Genomic DNA, 20,716 nt, shown 5'->3' on the forward strand with positions numbered 1-20,716 from the left:
TCTATATATCATATAGTCACGTCATTAAAAAGTTTACTTAAAAATTTGATTCTACTTTTATCCTATGATTGCGACAGCTGATACATAGGTTTCCTCTCATACATGTGCTAATCCTTTGCCTGTCAAAGCTGGTAGGATGTGGGTATGTACATCCTTTATGTATTTATATGTTAGGGTTGTTGTGTGGGTATGATGATGGTTCTTTTAGTAATCTACATTTGCTTTTCAGATAGTCAGCACTCTAAGAGTTTCCACAGCCATCGGAAGGGAACATTGATTGAATAAACGCCACCGCTCACTTTTTAAGCCAATTCTCTTAGTAGAATAAGGAAATTTTCACTCTGCTTCACAGGGCAGCAAATTTGGATGTTGCTCTGCAGACAAGATCCTCTTAATTAAGGATTCTCAGCCACTAACAGCTTCATTTTGAAAAGAATGCACCTCATTTTGACCTATATTGTTTTTTAAAATTGAGATATAATTGACATATAACATTATGTTAGTTTTAGTGTAATGATTTGATGTGTGTCTATATTGTGAAATGCTCACCGTACTATGTCTAGTTAACCTCCACCACCTTATATAGGTACAGATTTGTTTTCTTGTCATGAGAACTTTTAAGATCTACTTGCTTAGCAACTTTCAAATGTACAATACAGTATTATTAACTGTAGTCCCCATGCTGTGCATTACACCCCCATCTCTTACTTATTTTATAACTAGAAGTTTTACCTTTTGACCCTCTTCACCCATTTCTTCCACCCTATGCCTCTGGCACCCACCAATCTGTTCTCTGTATCTGTGAGTTAATTAAAAAAAATTTTTAAAAAAAAAGATTCCACATATAAGTGAGATCTTACAGTATTTGTCTTTTTGTCTTTCTCTGTTTGACTTATTTCACTTAGCATGATGTCCTCAAGGTCCATCCATATTGTTGCAAATGGCAGGATTTCCTTTTTATGGCTGAATATTATTCCATTATGTATAAATACACCACATTTTCTTTATCCATTCATCCACTGATGGATACTTAGGTGGTTTCCACATCTTGGCTATTGCTGTAATGAACATGGGGGTGCAGATACCTTTTCAAATTAGTGTTTTTGTTTCTTTCCGATAACTACCCAGAAGTGGAATTGCTGGATCGTATGGTAGTTCTGTTTTTAATTTTTTTGAGGAGCTTCCATATTGTTTTCCATAATGGCTGCAATAATTTATATTACCACCAGTAGTGTACTAGAGTTCCTTTTTCTCATATTCTCACCAACACTTGTTTTTCTTGTCTTTTATTTTATTTTATTAGTTTCAGGTGTACAAAGCAACGTAATAGACATATACACCCCTCACAAAGTTATAACCCCCCCAATCTACTGCCCCTCTGACAACATATATAGCTATTACAATACCATCGACTATATTCCTTATGCTATACTTTACATCCTATGAACTAATATATACGTGTGTGTGTGCATGTGTGTGTGTGCGTGTGTGTGCGCATGTGTGTGTGTGTGTGTGTATTCTACTTATTCTACTTCAGCTTCACGTGTACAGTGCATTGGTCAGCCATCTGCACAGTCTATGAAGTGATCCCCCTGATAAGTCCAGTGACCATTTGGCACCCTACGTGATCTTTACAACATTATTATATTCCCCATACTCTGTTTCATATCCCCGTGACTATATTGTGACTACCAATTTGTACTTTCTAATCCCTTTGCCTGCTCCCCCATCCTCACCGCCCTCCCATCTGGCAACCTTCAGTTTTTTCTTGTCTTTTGATAATAGCCTTTCTGACAGGTGTGAGGTGGTATCTCATTGTGGTTTTAATTTGCGTTTCTCTAATGGTTAGTGATGTTGAGCACCTTTCATGTACCCGTTGGCCATTTGTATGTCTTCTTTGGAAAAATGTTTGTTCAGATCCTCTGCCCATTTTATAATCAGATTGTTTGTTTTTGCTATTGAGTTGTATGAGTTCTTTAAATATTTTGGTTATTGACCCATTATCAGGTATACGATTTGCAAATATTTTCTCCCATTTTGTAGGTTGCGTTTTCATATTGTTGGTAGTTTCTTTTGCTGTGCAGAAGCTTTTTATTGATCTTTATTCTTATAATGGACACTGTAAAGAGAAGAAATTTCCACATGGTGTTGAGATTTCCCCCCTTTACTCTATGGAAACCTAACTTACAGTAAGGCATTTTAGGAAAACATAACCTGGATGAGGTAGAAAACCTAAAAGATATTGTCTTGTCTTCTCTCAACTGGGCGTATCTCTCAATTCTCCACCTAACCTTAGTAAAATACTTGAAAATTCTCTTAAGTTTGCCATGTTGTTGGATGACCATACCTTGGAAATTTTCATTCTTTCTCCGTGGAAGGCCCTAACCTTACCTGCCTCATTACCTAAGTGAACTGGAGCTCAGTCTCCGTGACACTTTCTAGAATTAGTCATTTCCTCTTGTGTACTTTCACCGTTCCTGTATACATCCTGCTATATCACATATCACATTGTAGCTGTGTTGTCCTCCAGTGCTAGCCTTTTGAGACTATCAGCTGGCATGTGGTAGGTAATCAATAAATATTGCAAGAAAGGATGAATGATGGCCATATTTTCTGAAAGACAATAGCTATTTTCTAAAGGATAAAAGCCAATTATAATATTTGACATCAGTAGATACATGTTTTAAATTTTTTTCAAAAGAAGTGATATTTTGCATTAATCTCTCAGTAACCCCAGGGGTATATTTACAAAAGGGCACCTATTGTGGGAAGTAGGAGAGGGTGATGCTAGCGGCTCATGTTGGTGTCAGACACTTGACCTTGGCCTCGTTAGTGCTGTCCTCTCTAATCAGCTGATTTAATTTTAGTGGGTTCCCTGGAGAAGTACTTTGAAATGCTCTGGTTCTAACTGCAGAATTTAGAAATCATAAATCTAATGTATAGATGCTGACTGCATTAGGGTTTATGGATTAAAACCAGCAGATGAGACCGTGTAGGTATCAGGACATTATAGCCAGGCCAGTATAGGCATTGTGACAGCGATAATTTTGTTCATTTCAAATATTATAAAATTAAATTCCGGAATATGGTATCTGAAGTTTTGTCATTTCCCTTCAGCATTTAATTTCTCAAGCCAGTTTTAATTTAAAAAGATCTGAGTAGAATCATTGCCATTAGTCCAGAAGTTTAAAATAGTGGGATTAGAATAATAAATCAATAAGTATTGAGTGCCCACTTAGGGTTCAATACTGTTAGTGATACATAAAAAGTATGACTTTGACCTTGATGTCAAGCAACCTATATTTTATTGATGACATAAGAACACACAGATACTAAATGATTTCTAAATATTTCCTTCTAATCCCAACAGTCTGTAAATGGGAGGCCAAGTAGAAAAAAGCACAAACAGAGTCCAAACAGATCTGGGTTGAATCTTCACTTTTAAAAATATTAAATGAGTTCTAGAACCTTGGTCACGTTGACATCTCTAGAACTCTTGTTTCTATTTGCAAAGTGAGGTAAGAATATATACAACTTGCCATTTTTTGGTTTTATTTTTGAGAAGTAATGACAACCCATATAAAAAAACACCCTGGCACACAGTAAGTGCCCCAAATGCTCACTTGCATGAAAGGAATAGGGAACTAGAGCTTTACTTGCAGCAGCTCACTCAGTCCAGGTATTGCTGATAGATTTCATACTGGTAACTAACATAAGTCAAGCTCAGTAATTGATCTGATAGGCAATCTTGGAAGCACGGCTTCAGCCTTCCCGTTGTAGAATAAGGTGACTGATGTGTTTGTTTTTAGGCATTAAGAAGGCCTTTTGGAAGAGTGCTTCTCACGGTGAGCCTGTGGAGCTTTCTGACCAGTGATGGTACGCAGGAAAGGTTTCACACGAGGAGTGGCTTGTTAGGAGCCACAAGAAAGCACGTATCTCAGAGATGGGCTGATCAGACTGAGTTCCTTCCTCCCCTCTTTCCCCCTGGAATGTGACTTTAAGCTGTTTCTTAGCAAACGCTGTATCCTTTGGTGTTTTCCACAGCAGTTGTGAAGCTTACTCTGGATGCCTGTGTGGTAACTAGTGGGACATTTTGACTCTGCTAAATGTTCCAAATTGTTTAAATTCTGTTTGGGGTAAATGACTATTTCTTATTATACTAAGTCATTTTCCATTCATGGCTGTTTTCTCACTGGAGAGTTGATGCCCTGGAGCTGAGTCTTTGCCCTGCAAACCGAAAATACAGTTTTCCCGGGTGTGTCTTATTTTAATCCACTCTCTCATACTACAAGGCTCTGACCTCCTTGGAGCCTTTCCTACTTGGTGACAATTGATGCTTTGTCCTTTAAAGTCATATAGGCTATAGCTGCTCGTTGGTAGTGTTCAGCCATCACATATGGCTCTGAGAGGAAAATGCCTTCCTCGAATGGGAGGTGGACAGCTGAACTGGAAAAAGAAGCCCTGGTCCATAGTCAGTCATCATTTAGGGAGCGTGAGTAGCAATTTCCAAGTTAGAGTCAGGACTAAGCAAAGAAAAAACAGGGCCAGCTCCAAAATTGGTTAGTAATCAAAAATTGGCTGGTGTATGAGGCTGGGTTTTTCTAGAAGTAGACACCTTTTAAGGAATTGTCTATGGTTCAAGAAATTATGTGCATTTTATGGTATATCTATGCCTATGAAAGGATAATTTTCTGCAAGTTCATGTTCTTCCTCTGAGATTATTAATTTCTGTTAACATCCACAGGAATTTCATTCTAATGATGTCAGCTTACTCTCTATTTATTCAGTCCCTTTGGCCCAGGGACTTAAACTACTTTACATTAATTTTGTCAGTAATTCTTACAGCATCCCTATGTGGGAGCTGCTTTTTAGATGAAGGATGTGAGAATGTGCTCCAATTTACATAGCATGTCAGCCCCTGGGATGGAAAATTGGACCCAGGATTTGTGGTTCCAGGCTTAGCGTGTTTGGTCACTGAAGTATGCAGTCTTTCTCCCTCACTTCCCTCCCCCTTTTCCTCCTCTTTTTCCCCCTCTGGTAGAGTAAATGTTATCAAGCCAACAGCTTGAGAATCCGGTCTTTTAAGAAGTTAGAGGCTGCTGTGCCTTTCGGCATGGCTTGGGATGGAAGGAAGCAGCGAAGACTGACGCTCGGCACATCAAACAGTTTTTGACCGCTGCGGGCTTTTATTTTGGTTCTCTCATTGGGAGGACAGGTGGGTGTGAGCTGTTTTTTGTGTGCCAACCTTCTATGGGGGCAGTCCAGCTGTTTCAACGCTCAGCAAATGTTGCTTTTGGGGAGGGGGCCAGAGAGAAGGTGAAGCAGCCACGTTGGGGTGGGCTTGAGAGGAGGATGGAATGTAGGAAGGAGGACATTTCTCTGTGTTTTCTTAGTCATAGGACTCTGAGTCCCAAGTAGCTAAATTTAGCTCAGGTTCCTGTTGAAAGCATCATTTTTTGGGGGCGGGTGGTGCGGGGGAAAAACGGAAAACCTTTTTGTGTATCCTGCTCTGTGAAGCCAATAGGGAAGCAGGAGGAGGTGAGGTTGCCATGGAGATGGTAGCTGTGTGCAAGGGGAGAGCAGCAGGGTTTAGAATTCCAGGAAGGAAGAGAGAGTGATGTCATCAGATTCCATGGACCAGCCCAGGAACCCCTGTGAGGTTGGTGGGGAGTTGGGTGTGCGTGGGGGGTGGTGGAGTGGGAGTTTGTGCAGGGGAATTTGTGGCTTCAGTAAGGTGTGGGGAGTCCAGTTCAAGCAGAGAGGTTGGTTGTGTGGAATTGTGCTGCTCTGCATTAATGCCTGCTTTTTAAAAATCTAAATCATTCTGAATTTGCAGAATGTTTTCTTTGTTGAAAAAGGACGTATTCATTTAACAAAGGAGCAAATCTAGATGTAGAATATAATGTCTTTTTATAGTTATGTTCCTGTAGTATTTGTGTGTGCCTTTATCCCTTGTACGTGAGGGTATTTGTGCATACAGTTTGGATATATATTTGCCTTTGTGTGATGCCTTTTATGATGCTGCATGCAGTTAAATGCTTTGCTAATACCTGATTATCATGTTTCTTTTTCTATGAATGGATGCGTGTACATAAAACACACTTTTTATTAGAAAAATCTGTAAGGAAATCAGAGCAGTTGTTTTTGCGGCAGAAGGAAAGACTACGTGCTTCAAGACAGCCGTGGTGAACATATGTGTGCGTGTTCATACTGACTGTGAAGGGCAAATGTGGTTCTTTTAGGATGACCGAGAGGCTGAATTTCCTTTTTTACACAACAGAATCTGTGCCTCCAAATGAGTTCTGCCCTTGAAAATAGTCACTTTGGTTCTGGTGACACAGACGCTGCGCAAAACATAGATTTCTCGTTTGGAATCGGCTTCAGAGATGAGTGATGAGGAAAACATTGTCAGTACGTAACACTGAATGTTTTATTTAAAAAAATACCCAGCTTGATCAGACACTCAGGTTTCTTTGAATTGGCTTTTCCTGCTTCGGGATTGTCAGAAGTCAAATCGATGCTCAGATGATGAGCTTTTATCCCAGTTAAGATACTTAAAGTGGTAGGTTTAGGTTCTGAGGGCATTTTCATTTTCAGAACAAGAGCTCTTAGATTATTTAGTTTAGCGATGGCAATGTTTTGAATGATGGCAGCATCTGAGGAATAAGAACATAACCTACCCAGGGTGACATCTTCTGAGGTGACCCATTTGGATGTATTTGTTCAAATGTGTCTGTTACCATTGGGTAACGTGGGAAGCAGGCTTATGAGTGTGTATGCGAGCACAGACTCTTTGGAATCAGATTGGCTCCAGTCTGAATGCCTGTTCTGCGACTCCCTGTCTGACCTTGGACAAGGAACCGTCCCTTGGTTCGTTAGTTTCCGCATGTGAAAGTATAAAGCAAGAAAGCCAGTGCTGTGAGTACCAGCCGTACAGGGTGGTGAGGGGTCAGTAAGCTACACGGGAGGCATCGAGGCGCTTGGTGTGTTCTCAGTCAGTGCTTACTTTGGTTATTGTCATCAATAACGGTGCATTTCTTTGAATTACAGAATTAGGAGGTAGAAGGTCCCAGATACCACTGCATGTCTTGGAAGGAGGGGCCCCCAGGAATCTATAGTGTTTAAAGGATTTCCAGATGATTCTGATGATCAGCCAGGTTTGGGAACCATTGCTGAGTGTAGTCTCTTTTGAGTATGGCCCAAGCACTGGAAGCTGGAAGCTGCATCATCTCCTGGGAGCTTGTTAGAAAGGCAGAATCTGGGCCCACTGAATCCCAAATGCATTTTTAGCAAGATCCCCTACAGTGACCTGTATGCACATTGAAATGTGAGAAACACTGCTTTTCTTCTAGCAAGGGGAGTAGCTGGGTGCTAACTGCAGGTTAAAGATGCATTACCTCTCACTTACGCCCACTCGAGAAAGAAAGAGGAACGGTCTGGCTAAGCCCGTGTGTAGGTGAGCATGCACTTACCCTCCCGGTTGCTTGGCCTGGGGATAAATGCTTCTTTGGACGAAGTCACTGTGTACCACGGAATGGGAAGAGCACTGTGAAAATTGTGACTCGGGCTCCACTACGTACTAGCTGTTTGGCCTTGGTCCAGTCATTTCATCTCTCTGAGTCTCAGTCTCCTCACCTGACAATGCAAGGAATACCTAGACCACGAAATGATACGTATAAAGTATCTGGAATATTGCAGTGCCTATATATACTACTGCCTTCCCCTCTCTCCCCTTCAGCCTTTCAATGATACCCGTATAGTAGTTCTGTCCCCTCAGAAAGGGCCGCCAAGGGGACACCCAGTACCAACCTGTCTGTGTAGGTTCCTTGCCTCTTGCCCTTCTCTCAGCTAGCTTGACCTCTAATTGTACTACAGAGAAGTGTACGTATAGTTTTCTTTGCTGTCCTTTTCTACAAAGTGCCTTTTACTTAATGGAGACTGTTATCCAAGAGGGCTGGAAGAAGAATTATAGGAGTTGAGTAGTTGAGCTGGTACCGGAATCAAGGTATGATGAGAGCTAAGAGAGGCAGCTCTGTTAGCAATTCTTAAATGGTGACCATATATTTAAAACAATTAAGTTAGTGTTTTTTTAAAAATTGGTATTGGAAAAGAACCCTAAATAAATTCAGAGGGTTTCCTATGAAGTATTTATTTATTTATTTATTTATTTATTTATTTATTTATTTATTTATAAAAGATTTTATTGGGGAAGGGGAACAGGACTTTATTGGGGAACAGTGTGTACTTCCGGGACTTTTCCAAGTCAAGTTGTTGTCCTTTCAATCTAGGCCGTGGAGGGCGCAGCTCAGCTCCAGGTCCAGTTGCTGTTAGTTGCGGGGGGGCGGGAGGGGGGTGCGCGGGGCAGCCCGCCATTCCTTGCAGGACTCGAGGAGTCGAACTAGCAACTTGGTGGTTGAGAGCCTGCGCTCCAACCAACTGAGCCATCTGGCCCCTCGGGGGCTGAGTGGCAGCTCATTGACTACATTCTAGTTGCAGAGGGCGCAGCTCGCTGGCCTGTGTGGGAATCAAACCGGCAGCCCCGTTGCCCAGAGCTCGCGCTCTAATCAACTGAGCCACATGTCTGCCCCCAGGAAGTCTTTTAGACTAGTTCCAAGCAAAGAATTAGCATGGCAATTATCAGAAGATCATTGAATTGGTAAGTAATGAGTATTAATTTTTTTTTCTGACCATGGAATTAATACAATAAAAGCAAGTTCAGGGACTTGCTGTGGGGACAGCAGAAGTAGATGGCAGACAGTTTAGATCTGAGGATTGGCAGTGTAGCCGGTAGGGATTGGAAGCAACAGCAGAAGTAGGAAATAAAAAGGTCCATTTTCACTCAATCGTACAAGTCTCAGGGGACTGAGGGATAAGACAGAATTGTGAACTTAAAACATATAATAAAAATTGTTATAATAATAGCTTTCTTCTGTAGGATAGGTACACTCCTATGTGTTTTTTGTACGTTATGCCTAATCTTACTTAACATCCCTGCAAGGTACAGGCACCAGCACACGTTATACCGAGCAGAAAGGTTGAGTAACTTGCCCAAGTTGATAGCTGATAAGCAACAGAGCTGGCTTGACATCGTATTGAATAGCAATGGGAGTGATGAGACCCTTACACAAGCGAAATTGAAATAGCTAATACACGCCAGTTAAAATAAACTTTATTTTGTCCAAATTGATCTCTTCGGTAAAAGTATCAATTTAAATTAAGACTGTGATATTCAGCGTGTTAGCCTATCTCAGAGTGGTGTTTTGAACATTGTAGCAGTATCCTTTGGGATACATTTCTTTTGTGCTCTAATGAGGCTAATGAAGAGGTATCTTTTTTTTTTTTAATGCCGAAACTTGTGAAGTTCAGTGACACACTGGTTTGAATTGAATATCACAACACAAAACTAATTTGTTGGTGGTTATCAATTCGCATATTTAGTTATAATAAGTATTCACATAACCATATGAGTTATTCTATTCAGATCTGAATGCAAATAATTATCAATGTTTGCACAAAGTGAATTTCATGTTCTTTGATAGCCTTCTAAGTTATAGTTGGAAGAACCCCACATTTGCAATTGAAGTCTTGGGTTCTATGCCTCTTTTTGGTATTTATAGGTTATGAGACCTTGGACATATCATTTGACCTCAGTAAATCTGACCCTGAGTTTCCCTTATCAATCAAAAAGGATTACTATCATCTATTTAGCAGGATTGTTATGAATAAGAGGATGGTTTGACACTAAGTTTGCCCCTCACTGGCTCTATTAACTGAGAAAGACGTTTAAAACCGTGTGCTAAGTGGTTTTCTTATCTGTAAGGTCTGTCAGTGGGTGTGAATGTGGGCCAAGGTGAGGAGAATGCAGGTCAAGCAGCTGGATTAGAATTAGATGACTTATGTAGTTCCCTCAAAACCTGTGATCCTGTAATTGTTGGGCCTGCCTGTGTTTTGTTTGTGATGAAGTGTTTTGTATGAAGAAGGCCTTGTGTCTTATTATCATTACTGTTCTTTAGCAGTGTTGTCCCATGAAGGGACTGGCACTGTACAAGTCACTTTGCATGTATTATCTCACTCGATCCTTGGAACAGCCCTGTGAGGTAGGTTGTGTTCTCATTTAGAAGGTGAAGAATTTGTGACGTGCTGTGCTCATGGAGCGAGTAAGTGTGTCAAGGACATAGCTCAGGTCAGTGTGATGCCAACGACTGTACTTTCCCCTCTGTGCCTCAATATACGTGCAGTTGTTCGTGACATGTCAAAACTAGGACGTTTTTGTGGGCTTAGTATGCCACACACATTGCTTCTTGGGCCCATAATACACTGATGAGGGAATTTAATACATTTCGTTTTTTGAGAACCTGTGATATATCTAGTATCATTGGGGGAATATACAAAGATGTTGAAGATGTAGTTTGAGAGCTTATGATCTCTTTGGAAATAGGAGGCATAGGCATATGCGTAATACATTTAGAGATTAGGCTGTAGTGGAATAAACTCAGGTGCTCAGTAAATGCGATAGTAGTTTTAAGAAGGGAGTAATTACCATGGGCTAAAGGGGTGTTTTGCAAGCTTTTTGGACCATGACCCATACATGATAAGAGATCCATTTTATATGACAATCTAGAATATAGTTAAATTTTTATCTGTACATATGTGACTAAGTTTTATGAAATAATTCATATCCTTACTCAGTGTGAGGTAGTTGATTCTTTTTAAAAATTGTGTTGTGATTCTTAAAGTGGTCAGGCGATGAACACCCCCCTCCCCCCCCAGGTGCCCAACACTCTTTCAGGGTCAGAACTATTTTCATAATAGTACTAAGATGTTATTTGCCTTTTCCACTGTATTGGCATTTGCACTGATGTTGCATCAGCAATGATGAGTAAAACTGCTGACACCCTAGTATGAATCAAAGCAGTGGCACCAAATCGTACTAGGAGTCGTTATATTATTCCCCAACACAGACTTGCAGTTAAAAGAGGAAAAGAAAAAAGCCAGAATGTTGTTGATCAAACCGGAAAAATTATTATTATTATTCAATCTCCACCCTGATTATGTCTTTTTAATATTCTGTGTGACAAAATGGGTAATACACATAAGGCATTTCTGCATACTGAGTATGACAGTTGTCTCAAGGAAAAACACTTTTGTGATTATTCGAGTTTCCCGCTGAGCTACCCACTTTTTTTCATGGAATACCATTTTTACTTGAAAAATAAACTGACAGATTGGTTATTCAGATTAGGTATTTGGCAGACATTTTATTTCAAACGAATGAAGTGAGCCTGCCATTTCAAGGAAAACAATGACAGAATTTGTTCCCTATGATAAAATTTGAGCTCGAGCAAAAGTAGATTTTTGGAAAACTTGTGTCCTGGATAATGGGCTTGACAGCTCCAGAGCTTAAAGATTTTTCTGATGAGATTGATGGTGATTGAGTGAATGGGATTTTTTAAAGATTATGTAATGAAATGCATCAAAATTTAGAAGAGCTTTATAACTTACTGAACCGATATTTTATAAATGAATGATGTATAATGTTACATAGTCATGATTGGTAAAAATCCCTTCAAAATGCAAGACAGACCAATAGATTTTAATCTAACAGAGTATGAAAAATTTATCGATAGGATTTCAGATCCCACATTGCAGCTAACTTTTAAGAAACTGTTACTTTTCAAGTTTTGGTATAGTATTAAGGAACAATATCCATAGATATGTGAAAAAACTATTCATATGCTCTTATCTTTTCCAAATACATGTCTATGAAAGGCCAAATTTTCATTTATTTCAACCAAAATAACATATCATTCAAGATTGAATGCAGAAGCTGATAGGAAAATCTGTCCATCTTCTATTAAGTTGGATATGAAAGATATTTGCAAAAATGTAAGACAGTGAAGCCACTCTCACTAAATTTTGTTTTAATTTTATAAAATGTAGTTATTTTCATAACATTTTTTGTTAGTGTAATGGTTTATTGGTATAAAATGAATTAACAAATATTTAAAAAATTACTGAGTTTTAGTTTCTAATAGGCAAATATCAATACTTATAACCCACATAAACAAAATTTTTGGGGGATCTTAATTTTTAAGTTGTAAAGGGACTTTAAGACCAAAATGTTTGAGAACTGCTGCTCTAATTTTTTTTTAAATAATGGTTGAGACCTCTTAAATAAGTCATCAATGGGCCTTGACCCACAGTTGGAAAAAATACTGAGCTTTAGGGATTATGGGAATTACATTGTGAAGAGATGTAGGACTTCACTAGATTTTACTTAGGTTGAGTTGAAGTGGGAGAATACCCTAAGATAGGAAGTAAACTGAGTCAAGTTTGTATCTCGAAAGTGGCCATTGGCCGCCATCCTCCAAACTCCATTCATATCTTGCCTCTTGTGTGTTCCCTTCTTTGTGATTTCTTCATTCTTCATGCCTTTCTCACACCATTATCAACCATGTACCCTTGTCCCCTCTGGGCCTTACATTTACATCTTATTGCATGATTCTTGTTGTATTTATTTACGTGCCTCTCTCTTACTAGACTATGAGTTCCTTAAGAGAAGAATTGATAACTTATTTGTCTTCTGTTTCTACCATAGTACCAGACACAGGAAAGTCCTCAGTAAATGTTGTTGAACGAATAAGTAAATGGGGAGAACCAGGGAACGTCCTGGTGAGGCCCGATTTGGGATGTTTGGTACTTGATCGTCTAAGCGGTGGGGGGCCGTTAGCATGGGCGTGAGTGATTTCAGTGGTGTTTTATGAAATTAACCCTGGCCCTGGTAAGAAAATTGTGAAGAGGTGGATGGAGGCTGCTGGTCCAGCTAAGAAACTATTATTACATAATTTAGGCCGGACTCAGGTGACTCAGGCCTGGATTAAGGTGAATGCTTTTGCCTTAGATAATGAAAGACATGTATCCTGAGGAATAGTTACAAATCCGTAAATATAGTAACACCCACACTACCTAACATTTATTGTGGGCTTACGATATCCTGAGTGCTGTGTTAGGGGCTTTATGTGTATTCTCTCATTAATCTTCACAGCATTTGTGATGTGAGGAGATGCTGTTATTGTCTTCATGGTTTTGATGATTAAATAAAAATAATACATGTTCATTGTTGATAAATTAGAAAATACAGATAGGCAAAAGAAAAAATGTGTATCACTCATACACCCAAACTCAACACTAAGACATGTAATCACTGAACATTTCGGGATATAGCCTTCTAGATTGAAACAAAAAAGGTATATATATGTGCTATATATGCCTGAATATGAGGAAAATCTGAATATAAGGATTTATGCTGTTTTTTCATTGAAACTATGGGCCAACCTAAATGTATATACTTTTAGGGATATTGATGAAATAGGCAGATGTCTTTAAAATATTGATTTTATTTATGCATGCATATTCAAAATTATATATAAAATTATATAGTATTTTAGAAATATGCGTTCTTCTATGCTTTTGGAAGAACATGTATACATACTCTACAGAAACACTTTGAGTCTTAAGTTTTCCAGGGTATATATTGAGGTACAGCACTTTTTAAAATCTGTATCTGTTGAAGTCACGGATGTTTTTATTTCAAGCTACAAGTACCCATTCAGATAAAATCAGGAAGGTTAGATTTCTTCATTTACACCATGGTGTACACTGCATTGCTTTTCCAAACAATTTTTATGAGATGAAATTCACATAACATAAAATTAACCTTTCTGAAGTGAACAATTTGGTGGTATTTAGTACATCCATAGTGTTGTATAGCCACCACTCCTGTCTAATTCCAGACATTTTCATCACCCCAAAAGAACCCTGTCCGTGCCCATTCAGCTGTCATCCTCCATATACCCTTCCCTCCAGCCCCTGACAACCACCAGTCTGCTTTCGGACATAAATGGAATCACACAGTATGCGACCTTTTCTGTTTGTCTTCTCTCGCTTAGCATGTTTTCAGGGGTCCTCTATGTTGTAGCATGTGCCAGTACGTTGTTCTTTTTCATAGCTGAATAATGTTCCTTTATATGTACATGCCATAATTTGTTTATCTGTTCATTCATTGACGGACATTTGTGTTGTTTCCATCTGTTAGCTGTTGTGCACGGTTCATAGCTGCTATGAACATGTGTGTACAAGTATTTGTTGGAGTACCTGTTTTCAGTTCTTTCGGGAATATATGTAGGAGTGGAATTACTAGGCCGTATGGTAGCTCTATATTTAGCTTTTTGAGGAATCGCCAAACTGTTTTCTGTAGCAGCTGCACCATTTTATATTCCCACTAGCAATGTACAAGGGTTTGTCGATGTATTTTTAATGAGGAACAATAAGATGGGGAAAGTGAAGAGAAAAGACTGTGCGGCCTTTGAGTTTATTAGAGCTGTGTATCTCAGATTTTGCCTGATGGACTTATTAAATATTTAGCATCACTTCGGCACTAAGAATGAAATTTAGCTCAGAGAAATGTATCTAATCTATTTTAAGTGGTGAACAGACTAAGAAATGAAGATCAGAGAAGTGAAAGAAGGGAAATTTAAATAGACTGGAAATTTAAATAGATTCCTTGAGGGCGAAGGCCTTATCCATCTTTGTGTCCCCCGCACTTAATAAAATGTGTGGCATGTTGTAGGTTGTGTCCGGGGACCCCAAAACTACCTTAGGTCCAGTGATTCACTAGGACTTACAGAACTCAGCATACATATAGTCATACTCATGGGTATGATTTATAACAGTGAAAGGATATAAAGTAAAATCAGAAGGGGAGAATGTGTGTGGGGTGAAGTCCAGAAGACGTCAGGCTCAAGCTTCTAAGAGTTCTCTCCTAGTGGAGTCACACAGAATGTGCTCACTTCTGTCAGCAGTGAGTTGAGACTTGGTTGTCTACCAGGGACGCTCATTAGAGACTTGGTGCCGAGATTTTTCATTTTGGGGGGGTGAGTGGGAAGGGCTGTTCATAGAGCCACCCTCTCTGCCTAGTACACACCGAATTCCAGCCTCCCTGAAGGAAAGCAGCTGTCCAGCACAAGCCGTATTGTGTGCACAGCTTAGGCACAGCGAGCTGCTCTCACCAGTTCTGGGAAGAGAACCGCCCCGACATCTAAGCTGCTAGACGCCAGCCAAGGCCAGCTGTGTAAGCTGCCCTTTCCAAGGATAGCAGTTAGGTCTGCTGTGTTCATTCATTCCTTGTGCAGAGATATTTAGTTCTTTAAAAAGTGTTGCTAGGTTCTGTGAAGAAAAATAAATTGTCATAGCAGTGAACCAGCAGGGACTTTAGTGTCAGACAGACCTGGATTTTTGTAGGCAAATTTTATAGTTTTCTGAGCCTCACCTTTTTTTAAGTATACAGAGATATATCACAGAGTTTTAGTGAGGAAACAAAGTGATAATGTATAGAAAACACTAAGCATAATGTCTGTCCTGTATATAGTTAAGTGGCTGTTAACGTTTTGTTTCAGCTCACCTGTATCAGTCTGGGTTCAGTCAACAGAGAGACTACAAGTACTGTGTTCCCCCAAAATAAGACCGAGCCAGACAATCAGCTCTGATGCGTCTTTTGGAGCAAAAATTAAATATAAGACCTGGTCTTATTTTACTATAATATAAGACTGGGTCTAATATACTATACTATACTATACTATACTATACTATACTATACTATACTATAATATATTATAGGTCTTATTTTCAGGGAAACACTGTAATTTGGATTCGGAATGTAATATAAAGAATTATGTACTACAACAGATGATTGAAATACAGTGTTTCCCTGAAAATCAGACCTAGCCGGACAGTCAGCTCTAATGCATCTTTTGGAGCAAAAATTAATGTAAGACCCAGTCTTATATCATATTACATAAGACCCAGTCTTATTTTACTTATAGTAAAATAAGGTCTTATATTAATTTTTGTAAAATAACACCAGGTCTTATATTAATTTTGGTAATTAGGGAATAGCTTGTAAAAAGTAAAGAAAACTCTAATGAATAGCAGATGTAATATAATAGCAGATATAAGATAATGTAATAAAATAATGTGATCGATACATGATAAAATATCATTAATATCATTAGTATAAAATTACATATTACCCCAGGGCTGAGACAAAGCACCCAGAAGAAGAGCTCTCTTCCCCTTCCTCTGTCCCCTGCACCTGAGACTGAGATCTAGACCTTATAGGAGAGGGCATGGCTGTGGCTCTCTGAGTGGCAGAGAAGTAAGTCCCTGTGATACTACCAGACTTGCAGAACTTGTTGGAAATCTGCCTTTTTAAAGTTGCCAGAAAACTATCCTCTAGGGTACTGGGGAAAGCTGTTCACAGGGAGTTGTCTGCACTCTGCTATGTAACAGCCCGAAGGGGGTTACTGGGGGAGGGTACTGGCTGCTGGGTACTGCTGGCTGCTATGCACTGCAGGAGCTGGGAAGGCGGAGAAAGTACTGGGACCAGGAAGCAGAACGCTTTTCTCCTAAAATGTCTTCCCTGTGCCCTCTACTGACAAAGCTTGACATCATGCCTGCTGGAAGAATATTTAAAGGGCCCAGATCCATTTTCACAGAGCAGGCAACAAAGGTGAATTTGGTGCTGAATCAGTTAATTGCTAACCAGCACATGGGTAGAACGGATTCTAATTCCAGATGTTCCGAAACCAGAAGGTGGCAAGTAGCGATCTAAGAAACTTCAAATATAAGTAAGACATGCAAAAAAGTGAAGTTGGACTCTCTTCCCTTACACCATATACAAAAATCAACTCAGAATAGATCAAAGACCCGAACATAAAAGCTAGAACTATAAAACTCTTAGAAGAAAACATAGGGGGAAAACAGGACTTTGAATTTGGCAATAGGTTTTTGGATACGACACCAAAAGCACAGATAAAAGAAAAAATAGATAAATTAAACTTCATGAAAATTAAAAACTTTTGTGCATCAAAGGGCATTTATCAACAGAGTGAAAATGTAGCCCAAGTATGGGAGAAAATGCTTACAAATCACATATTTTATGATTCAAAATATAAAAAGAACTACAACTCAACAGCAATAACAACAACAACAACAAATGTCCCTGTTAAAAAATGGGCATAGGACTTGACTAGACATTTCCCCATAGAAGATCTACAAATGGCCAATACATACATAAAGCGATGCTCACCATCAGTAATCATAGAGGAAATGCAGATCAAGACCACAATGAGAAAACAACTTCACACCCCTTAGAAAGGCTGTGGTAAAAAACAAACAAAATAAGTATTGGTGAGGACGTGGAGACATTAGAACTCATGCATTGCTGGTGGGGATGTAAAATGGTGCAACTGCTATGGAAAAGGGTTTGGTGAGTCCTCAAAATATTAAACAGAAGTTACCAATAATTCAGCAACTCTGCTTCTGGGTATGTACCCAAAAGAGTTGAAAGCAGGAACTCTAACAGATATTTGTGCACCCATGTTCATAGCAGCGTTACTCGCAATAGCCAAAATGTGGAAGCAACCTAAGTATCTATGAACAGCTGAGAGATAAATGAAATATAGTATATACATATAATGGAATATTATTCATCCTTATAAAGAAGGAAATTCTGACTCATGCTAAACATGGATGAACCATGAAGACTTATGGTAAGTGAAATAAGCCAGACACAACAGGAAAAATAGTATATAATTCCACTTATATGCGGAACCTAGAATAGTCAGATTCATAGAGACAGAAAGGAGAATGGTGATTGCCAGGGGGTCTGGGGTTATGGAGTTTAATGGGTATAGAGTTCCGGTTGGAGAAAGTTCTAGAGATGGATGGTGGTGATGGTTACATAACAATGTGAATATACTTAATGCCACAGAACTGTACACTTGAAAATGGTTGCAAATTTTGTCCTCCAATTTTACGTTACTTATATATAATCACAATTTTTTTAAAAAGAAAAAGGACTCTGCTGAAGAATATTTGTAGTATGATCTCAAACCTTAGTACCAGAAAGGGTAGATTGAAGGAGAATTTTATTTATTATATATTACTTATGTACTTCAAAATATAATTTTGTTATCATGATTGAATTTTAAGTAAAAAATAAGTAAGAACACGGTGGATTTGTAAAGGAAATCTGAAGAGCTGGGAGTGTTAGCCAATATGAATTGATCCCAGCCGTGGCCTGCTTAGCTGTATGAAGCATATATGTCACAAAAGGCAAAGTTGCAGTGGTCACCTTAGAGATAATCTCATTCATTCTCTCACTGAACCCTGGAATCGATTTCCAACATCACTAATTTTTATCTAGTTTTTGAACACCTTCAGTGAGGCTGGTTGGCCCATTTGGCACATATTCCTAAAGAGCTGACTTTAGAATAAACTAAGAAAAATTGAAGGTTGGTTATTTAGAAATGTGTTACTTAGTTGGAATGAGTCCCATAGATTGATTCAATTTCTCAAGTCATTTGCAACTGATAGGCATAGAGGTGGGGAAGGATTTTTTTCTGGAGCTTCTCCTGTATGTTAAATACTGTGCTACATAAACTTCACCCGAGTTCTCTCTTTATCTGTTACACAATTGAGAAAATTGAGGCTCAGAGAGATTAAGCAATTTGACCAGAGTGATGTAGTTAGGAAGTGACACAGCCAGTATTTAAATCGACATCTCTTTGATTCCCAAAGTCCACACTTTCTCTAGTGCATCATGAAAGGAGCTAGTTACGCCTGCAGTTAGCGGAGTCTGAGGCATGAATAACATACATGATTTGAGAGTCAAGAGTTCTAAGTTCTAGGTCCTCTTTTATGTCTTCTTAGTTCACTGACTATAGACAGGGCAATTGTCTAAGTCAGTTTCCTCACCTTTGAAGAAAAGGGGTTTGATTGGCTGCTTCTTGGAAACCTGTGACTGGTTTTGAAAAGGGGAAATTATAGTCTGTTTCAAAGGTGGGCTGTGAGGACCCAGTAAATTCCTGTGTCAGATATTAACATGAAAAATACTACTTATACCAGGGCATTTTTAACTTAAAAAACAAAACAAAACAAAACAAAAAACACCAGGCAGGGTATTTGGGATGGAGTGATGGGTGTCACAAAAAACTAAATCATCAGTTATCTTGATGGGGAGGTGGAATAATGTTTTATTTTATCGGTGCATGAAAGCGTGGTTTACCAGTTACCAGCGGACCTTATGCCGGGACTATGTGTTCAGCTACTACCAGATTCATATCCCTTATAAGCTGTTGTCTTGTCTTTGGGTACCTTGAACCCGATATGGTTTTGAAGCAGCATGATGCCCTGTGGTTTGTCAGCAATCTGTCTTCCTGAGACAAAGGTACTTGTTGCTGGTACTTTTGCATATGGACTTCAGGTATAGCGTCAGTTTCTGTGGGGCCCCTTCCATGACCCAATTCAAAAATACTTGAAAAACAGTAACTCTGGCTGCAAAACAAGGTAGTGCAATATCCTGATAAAATTGACTTGCTTTTTCTCCCCGGCGAGGATGGTCTAAATCAATCTTTCCTTCCATTGTTAAATGTATGTCAGATAATGTGCAATTCATTTTCGACTGGGAGTAAGTCAGTGAAAATTCTGGGCTTGTACTACCACTGCCCAGTTTTGGTTCTAGAGGACAGCTTCATTTTTTCCTTCCCTCTGCTTCCTTTTACTTTCTGCTCCCAAAAGTGCATGGTGACAAGAATTTATTTTGTTCCATTCTCAATATTTTTCTTTCATCTTGTGAAAGGGGTTTGATTTTGTTAGTCATATAAGAAAGACAACAGGGTGGGTTTTTAAAAATTTTTTTTAATTGCTTAATGTAACTTCATTGTGCATTTCCATTTTCTTCACCCTGCTCCTACTGGTAGAAGCTACCGTGTTTCCCCGAAAATAAGACCTAACCGGAAAGTAAGCCCTAGCATGATTTTTCAGGATGCTTGTAATATAAAATGAGCCCTACTGTATTTCCCTGAAAATAAGACCGGGTCTTTTATTAATTTTTGCTCCAAAAGATGCATTAGGGCTTATTTTATATTAGGAGCATCCTTAAAAATCATGCTAATACTTATTTTCCGGTTAGGTCTTCTATTCGGGGAAACACGGTAGTAAGAAATACTCTTGTACCAGAAGGAGGGTTGTTTGATCTTCAGTGTTGTCAAGTCCTCTTTTAGCACCTTTCTTTTAACTGTATTTTAAAAATGCTTAAGGAAACAGTACTTTTGTTTTTCCTCTCAGGTGCAGTATTCTGGGTAATTTTAATTTGGAATGAGCAAATATATTGGCTGATCATTTAGAAATGATATTGATATTTTTCAGAATACATTTCGAAACGTGGCTTTGAAATTCTCTTGTCAGCATGCATCAATCCATCACGGCAGTGGAGATCTTGTCTTGAGGTTAGAGGTTGTTACCTGCTTCCCACTCTCACACACACTTTTAAAAAAGGTCATCTGAAGTCCTGTAGTTCCTTTTGTAGACTTTGGTTATGTGGTGTCAGTCACATTGTCTTGTAATTATTATGACTCTGAGCTCTGGAAGTACCTGGATTCCAGCACAATGCTGCCATAAAGCAATTGTTCCACTCACTCTGACTGAAAAAATGAAGGATTCTTCTGCTTAAATGGATTTTTCAAACATACGTGCATATGGGAGCTTCTAAGCAGCCAGTGAAAAATACAAAAGTCAGGTGATATTTTTCTTCACTTCTGTGTCCACTGTACATGCACGATCCATCGCAGTTGCTCTATTGGCCAGTTACTTAAGG

The 20,716-nt window shown here is 39.0% G+C and overlaps 1 protein-coding gene across 40 annotated transcripts in view; it reads left to right on the plus strand.

Moving 5' to 3' along the window:
* Positions 1 to 20,716, plus strand: part of RBFOX2 (RNA binding fox-1 homolog 2) — a 258,130-nt gene that overhangs the window by 57,815 nt on the left and 179,599 nt on the right. For 2 of the 40 annotated variants that reach the window (XM_074326315.2, XM_074326310.2), the window contains exon 1: positions 5,562 to 5,659. The exons of 34 other annotated variants lie outside the window; for them this stretch is intronic. In XM_074326315.2, the coding sequence (XP_074182416.1) occupies positions 5,618 to 5,659 (42 nt within the window). In that variant the 5' untranslated portion in view covers positions 5,562 to 5,617. Of the gene's footprint in view, positions 1 to 5,540; positions 5,660 to 20,716 lie in introns of those variants that run through there. 4 more of the 40 variants (XM_074326317.2, XM_074326320.2, XM_088796798.1 and 1 more) reach the window with 3 other exon arrangements.

The sequence above is a fragment of the Rhinolophus sinicus genome, chromosome 1, assembly GCF_057876585.1.
Source record: "Rhinolophus sinicus isolate RSI-liver-muscle chromosome 1, RSI-T2T, whole genome shotgun sequence".
Classification (NCBI taxonomy): domain Eukaryota; kingdom Metazoa; phylum Chordata; class Mammalia; order Chiroptera; family Rhinolophidae; genus Rhinolophus; species Rhinolophus sinicus.